Consider the following 7,667-nt stretch of genomic DNA (forward strand, 5'->3'; position numbering starts at 1 on the left):
ATAAAACTCTCCCTCGCTGTGCAGAGGCGGTCGAGACCCGGCATGTTTCCTCGTGGATGTGTCAAACGCAAGACAGCAGGGAGCAAGGTGAGGGCAGGAAGGTGTGGGAGGTTAAAGGAGAGGAGGGCGGGGGGGAGACAGGTCTCTGCACAGGCCATTTAGTGGGTGAATGTTCATTAGCATGTAGCATGAGCTGTTCCTTCTCCTTGGGGGAGTGGGATGTGCGATCTGACATCCCTGCAACCCTAAACAAACGCTGCCTTGCTTATTCACACACATCAACACAATGCTACGCCTTCCTCCACGAAGACAGGTCCGTTTTAAAAGAGCGCTCAACTGAAGCACAACTTTTCTCATTAATTAGCTTCATTCCAGCTGCTCTTCCAAGACGTCCTCCCGCTGACTGAAGGCGACCTAAATAAGGTCGTGTTTAGGTTGAAATGGGAGTGTGTCACATGTCTTGGACCCCTCAACCTCGACTTATTACGCCCTCACAGTGCTGAGAAATTCCGCACCCTTCGCTCGTCTTTTATCAAAATCATTCAAGTTCAGAGCATGACTAGTGAGATTGATGGAAAATTGAGCTGCTCTCTCAAGCAGCAAAGAACAGTGGAGCCATTCCCTCGCCTGCCACTCCTCCATCAGTCCAAATGTGCACAGATATAGACTATTGATAAACGCCTCTGAACTATTCTGAGACTGGAAATTTAAAGGCTTTGAAATTTTGCCTTGTTCTTCTGCGGTACACGGATAAATCTGGCTAAATGTTAGACAGTGATGCTCTTCACCACCTGAGGCAGCAGCGTATTTCTCTGCATGGGGACACCGGGCGCCAATTTATCTCCAGACTTGTGCCTATTTCTGGTGATTGAGCTCTATAGCTTCCTGAAATGGCCTCTTAAATCACAATGTATTTTACAGTGTGTGAACTGGCACAGAAATTGCAGACGGTGTCTACTGCTTCATGGTGAAATAACTGTCTTAAAACATTTTTCAACATTGCTCACTCAAGGGTCTTGGGCGAGCATTTCAGCTTTAAGGAGCACTGAAGATGTTCCAATAATGAGCTGGGTTGAACAGTATACCCTCCCAAATGCAGGGTTATAACTTAGACAGACATCAGACTTTATTTCCAAATATGTTTTTAAAGAAAAGTTTTTTTTAAATCAAAGGAACATATTACTATCATGTCAAAGATGCACTTCCACTTTCGTATCAAGAGCACCTGGATATGAAATACCACTCTCATATAAGTGTGATGCATATTATTACAAATTTACCATCCAGTTAGCTTAGCTTGCTTAGCTTAGCTTGGCTGCCCAAGGAGTAGTCCAGCATGAACTAATCCCTGTAAAATCCCAATGTGTCTTTTTTTTGTATTGACTATCCAATGTCATATAATGGGCCTGTTTCTATTAACTTTATCTTAAAGTGCACATCAGAAATGACTTCAAGGCTTGTCCAATCCTTGTTATGCTAGTTTACTGGTATATAACACGGCTGCAGTGTGAGGTGCAAGCCTAAAAACGTTTGACCTATTATCTCAATAAGGAAAAGGGTTGTTTTCTGTAGCCTAGTTTAGCATTATTCCCTCCAGGATGCTTAAAGAACATTGGACAGCATGCACTTACATTTGTCATCATTTTCTGGGGTTGTTCAGTTAGTGCATTTTATAAATCTGCATCTTCGAATCCCGTATGTTTTGTAAATTTTAAAATGTAACCTTTATTTAACCAGGATAGAAAACTTGTTGAGATTAAGCAGCACAATTTACAGAGTTCCACTCCAACAACGAGCAGCCTGAGACTGAGTGTGCCTCAGATAGAGTTGGTGTTGGGGAAAGTTGGACTGTAGTTGTAAAGTTTTTGTAGTTCAGGGCTCAAGCAGGATTTCACCATGCTTTATGCCGGTTGGTAAAGAGGGCCAATGTGTGTAACAGGGATCTTTAGAGGTGTTGATGTATATCCATATGTATTACAACCATCGTCAAAATCTTGGAAAGAAGGCCAGTAGGTGTTTATTTCCCAAGTAGGTGAAACAAATTCTCCTTTTATTTTAATTGGATGGATTTAAATTAAATTTAACTTGATTTTGAATTATTGTATTGTCAACAGGATGACAGCACTACGTGAAGTACAGAGAGACATTTGTGAGAAGACAAAATATAAAACATTTCCGATAATTATAAGCCTTATTTTGGTGTTTTAAAAGCTCAGTTATTGGCAGGGGCAGGGTTGCCGGATTTGTCAGTAAGTGAGAACTAAATGTTTCAATAGCCTATTTGTGGGTTGTTATTTTTTTGTCACAAACTGTAAACCATTTACCATCCTCCATGGACCAACTTGTGCTGTGGTATCTTCTCATTTTCTTGGTAAACAACATTAGCTGGCACTTTTCTGAAAGCCTTTTCAAGTGTTTCCTCTGTGGTTAGGTCATGCTAAAATGCTCTGAGAGAAAACAAACCAATTTAGTTTATTTTGGCAGCCTAATGATTTAATGGCCAAAGATAGCAGTGTGGTCCCCGTCTGTCTGAAGGTATTAGCTGTGTGACTGGCTGAGAGGATTTACTGATCATGAAATTATTTATGGTTATTGTCTTGTTTCTAGACTCCCGAGCCGGCGAGGGGGCACCTCAGAAAATTGACCATGCTGTCATCGGAGGAGTGGTTGCCGTGGTGATGTTTGCCATCCTCTGTGCACTCATTGTTCTCGGTCGATACTTCGCCAGACACAAAGGTAACGCACCAGCAGGGCAATCATACTTGATCATGAACAAATCTTAACAGTTCAAGTGTTTTTTGTTGCAAGTTGAGTGCAAGAGGGTTTGAAGTGCAACATGGGTGGATGAGGGGGTGGATGTGGCTAATTTGTCTGAATTATTTTTGCAGGAACTTACTTCACACATGAAGCCAAAGGGGCGGACGACGCAGCCGATGCAGACACGGCAATCATCAACGCGGAGGGGGGACATAACAACACAGACGAGAAGAAGGAGTACTATATCTAAACTGGACAGGCCGGGAGAGACGGGTGGGGAAGCTGAAGGTGGTGGTGGAGGAGGTGGCGCTGTAGAAGCCTAATGTTTAACTCTGATGGAGGCGAGGAGGGCTAGATTCAAAGAGGAAGAGAGGAAAGTGAAAAGTAGGACTGCCATGGCGAAGTGGTAAGAAGAGGATGCGCTGAGTCTCCCATCCGACCCTTCCTGGACTGCTGGGGCCTATTCTGTACAGTTTGATTATTTTACGGACTATTTTGTGCCTTGTTCGATTTCTTTTGTTTCTTCTGTTGTTTATTTCTTCCCCTTCACATGCTTGTTGGATTGGGTTATGTTCAGTATATTCCACTTGATCCTCTTTTGCTTTTAGCTTTTTGAGGAGACTAAATGGGCCTGGTGTTTGTCTTTTTGTGCCGCAGCTAGCATTTAGCCCATGAAACCAGATCAGAGGAGCCACGTCATCCACATCACTATTATTTTTCTTATTGCTATTGTATAGATCTCAAACACAGTTGAAACAACGTTTTTCCTGCTGGGTCAATGTCTACCAGTCCCTGCAAATTCACCACATTTTACCTCGTACATGCAGGTCTGATGGGTTTCAACACTTTGCAGTGCTGACCTCATCCATCCCTTTAGAGGTCAGGTTCACTGCGTTGATTTCCTGTCTTACAATCATGACTTTAATTTGGTCATCGTAGAACAGGTTTGGCCCTGAAAGTGAAGTAAGAGTGATGTTAATTCTCACACTAAACCACAATCTCTCATTGGTTTCATGTAAACCTCTAACAATTAGTAGATGTGAGGTCAGTGTAGTATTTTTATTAGAGTATTGTGAAGTCCAGTCTGAGATATCCTGACAGCAGTAATGTGCCATGATATAGAGTTACAGTTTCTACAGAGAAAATCTAAACTTTTTATTCTATTGATAGAAAGAACAACATTAAAATCAACAGTAGCAGAAAACCTTTAATGTCAGCTATTGTCCTTCCTTTGTAAAAGTATGAATGAATTAGTTTGTGATTCAAAGAAAAAGTTATTTGTTTTTTGGCAGGAGTTTGAACGAGAAGATACCACTCTCATGTTTGAACGATCAAATTGAGCTGCAGCCAGTTAGCCTAGCTTAGCATAAGGACTTTAAAATGGTGCGAAACAGCCAGCCAAGTTAAAGGAAAACACAAATACCAATACATCCCTTAAGAACATTTCCCCTAAAAAGTAAGCTAAAACATATTAATTGATTAAAACGGAGCCAGGTATCTGATTCTAACTTTTGCACAGTCTATGTGTTAAGCCAAGCACCCTGTCTCTGGCTGAAGCATCATGGTTTGTATATAAACATGAGAGTGGGATCACCATTTCACTCAACTCTTAATAAGAAGCATATGAGAAGATTTATGAAAATGTCAAACATTGTATCTGGAATGATTTTAGTCACATTTGTCAGAGGTATTTTTTCTATCATCCTTAGATAGATGGAACAAAAACATGGCAGAAAACGTTTTTGTAATAATTTAAGAGCCAAAAGACCTTCTGTCTGTTTTCTCTAGGGTAAGACCTTATTTTGATTACATATACCCTGAAGTATCTGTCATAAGTCTTGTTAAAATGTATTATTTGTTATGTATTGGTTCAGCCTGTTGTGTATGCTTTTTGTTTAAACATGAATTCCTGGGGGCGCCGGTAGCCTAGTGGTTAATGTGCGAGTCATATGTACAGAGGCTATAGTCCTCCAAGCGGGCGGCCCGGGTTTGAATCCGACCTGTGGCTCCTTTCCCGCATGTCATTCCCCACTCTCTCTCTCCCTGATTTCAGACTCTATCCACTGTCCTATCTCTAAAAGGCATAAAAAGCCTAAAAACAAACCTTTAAACATGAATTCCTGCACATTTTCACACCACTCACATGGTCCACCCTGGACCAAATATAACAATTGTTAAAGCGTGCACACATTCACTAAGAATGTTCAGAAATGTGTTCAGCAAAGACCCAAAATCCACAGTGTAGAGTGCTCCTCTCTTAGTGATTGATTTTTAAAGAAATCTGATAACATAGTAAATGACCATTAAACTGGAAATGTAACAAGGGCATCCTATTTTTTATTTTCCAAGGTTTTTTTCTTTTTATTTAATTGTTATGTACTGAAGGAAGTGAGAATGTTCAACTTTCAATGACAAAGTTTGCTTTCACTGATGTATCACTGAGATATGTTTGTATGAATAACCACAGCTAGTGAAAAATACATTTTCACCACTGATTTCCTCTGCTTTGAAATACTTGCTACACATACTTTTTGGCCTTGACGGTACACGAAAAAAGAAACATTCAATCACTGCAAACATGAATCAGTTACATTTCCTTGCTGTCTGTTAAGACATTTTACCTTTGGGCTGTCTTTGATAACTTGTAAGGGCTCTCGGCCTTACAAGTTATCAAAGATCTGTGTGGAGCTTTGGACTTGGTTTGGGAAAGATCATTTTCTTACTGTCATCCTGCAGCCTCAAACCTTCACAGAGGAGCCGTCTACTGTTACGAATGTTTGTTTTTTTCATACCAATCCAAATCAGAAGATGCTACGCTTGCAGACAGAGACGCAGCATGTGTGCACACACCATGCATGCTTAATGCCTCTGTCACAGCTAGAAGAGAAAAAAAACCTGTTTGGTAATTAGTGAGGGATTTCATTGTATTGCCTGAATAAGAAAAATAAAATCTGTATATGTATAATGAAAAAGGATAACCACTGCCTTAAAACCACCTCTTGATACTTACCATTATAAAGGAAAAGACTGAAGGACTTAATTTAGTGCCTTCTTTGATTTGAGGCATATGGTTAGTATCGTACAATATCCTCATGTACAATCTTACAGTATATCTTGTATATTTCTGTCCTTTATAACTTACAGGGCCAATACTCACACAAGTTGTCTGTATTCGCGCGCTGTAGACATGCATCAAAATAACCTGGAGCATAAAAACGCTTGAATAAGAACAAAAAGATCAGTATTCCTTTGTTCATCAGGGTGGTGTGGCAGCTTCCATTTAATCGAATGTTGTATGCAAGGATGTATTATTTAATGTCTTGATTCTGATTTGCAAAAAATTCTATTTGATCAAGATTTTTTTCTTCTGCTACACTTTGTTACTTATTTGGATATCTTCAAGGACAAGGCCCAATAGAATCAGAGAGGGAAAGAGTACTAAAAGCTATAAAAGCTCTAATCACAGTACATTTTACTGGATTTCTGGTGTCATGGATACAGTTACAGTATGTGCATGACGATTTCTATTTTGAGGTTTGATATTTGTCTTAAATGGTTACAAATTGATTGCTACTTTGAAATCGGGGAACATAAAAAACATTGTGTGAAGCATCATTCTGAAGCAGTTTCTATGATTTGTTTTAAATACTTGATATTTAGTATGTTTGTTTTCACTCTCTCAGGTTCATGAGTGTTAATAGTTGTGTTTTTTGCATCTCAGGTAGAATGCAAATTTTAAACGGCCCCAAGTATATACTGTAGTACCACAGCTATTCAAACGTGCAGAAATCACAAGGTGTACATGTTTTTTCCTCATTTGTACATGTTTTTGTGTTCTTAATATGGTGCACTGTTACAGTAAACATTCAATATTATTTTGCATAGACCTAGTTCACAAAGAAAGAAAACTAGATTTGTTAAGCAAACAAAAATTATGTACAGTCAGTGTCAACAAAATCACAATGATGTTCATGAAAACTTCTTCTTCTTCCACCGTAACACTTTGCTTATACAGTATCGGTTATTTAGTAATTATAGGATGTGACCACAGACAGTCAATCAATCTGTTTGCATTCAGTCAAGTCACGCATACATTTTCATAGATGAAAAGATTGTGTATTTACTGTGACATGAAGTTTTATGAATGATCTGTAACATTTCTTGGATATTTGGATGAAGCTCATGTTTAAAGCCTGAAGGAGGGGAGAGGGGAGGCAGAGGGGAGTTTGGTTATTTTATTACCTCCCAAAACGGTTGTATTTTGTTGCTCAATCTTAATTTCTTCTTTCTGTGCCCAGGTGACATTTTTCTTTTGTGTAGTAAAAGATGTTTCTCATATGACCATGCATATTTTGTATTGGTTCACACCAACATTTTTACAAAAGGAAAAAAAAATTGAGAAGAGTTCTTGTCTTAATAAAAAGATATCAATGTTTAAAGTGCCGCGCTGTTGTGACTTGATCAAAAACGTGGGTTTCACTTTGTAGTCGTGTCCCGCTTGGAGACGGCAGAATTTATTAACTTGTATTTGTTGTCATATTCCCTCTTCCCGCCTAGCATGCTGAATACATTAGCTGGATTGAACCTGTTCACTTCATCCTGAGCTGCTGATACTTGTCAAACTCCCAAAGAAGAAAGATTCTCGAGCTGAGGTAAAAAATACTGTAGTGACGTTGATCAGATGTGGGTGAGCAGCAGGAGCAGCAATCTGAGCTCCCATCAGTGACTGACACATGCACTGTGCTACAGAGAGAGGCGAGAAACATTTTAAAATGACAAGATGACTGACACCGACAGGCTCGGGGGCCTCTGTTAAGGTTTGCAGCTGAACACGTGGATGTTAGTGATTTGACAAATTGATAGGCGTTTGGCGGAACAAGACCTAGTTCATAACCAAAAGCAATTCTGTC

At 39.7% G+C, this 7,667-nt stretch overlaps 1 protein-coding gene across 3 annotated transcripts in view; it reads left to right on the top strand.

Annotated features, from left to right (window-relative positions):
- cadm1b (cell adhesion molecule 1b) overlaps positions 1–7,196 on the top strand; it is a 158,053-nt gene extending 150,857 nt beyond the window's left edge. For all 3 annotated transcript variants that reach the window (XM_061046684.1, XM_061046686.1, XM_061046685.1), the window contains 2 exons: positions 2,608–2,736; positions 2,889–7,196. In XM_061046684.1, the coding sequence (XP_060902667.1) occupies positions 2,608–2,736; positions 2,889–3,007 (248 nt within the window). In that variant the 3' untranslated portion in view covers positions 3,008–7,196. The remainder of the gene's footprint in view (positions 1–2,607; positions 2,737–2,888) is intronic.
- The last annotated feature ends 471 nt before the right edge of the window (positions 7,197–7,667 follow it).

Source organism: Labrus mixtus, chromosome 9, assembly GCF_963584025.1.
Source record: "Labrus mixtus chromosome 9, fLabMix1.1, whole genome shotgun sequence".
Taxonomy (NCBI): Eukaryota; Metazoa; Chordata; class Actinopteri; order Labriformes; family Labridae; genus Labrus; species Labrus mixtus.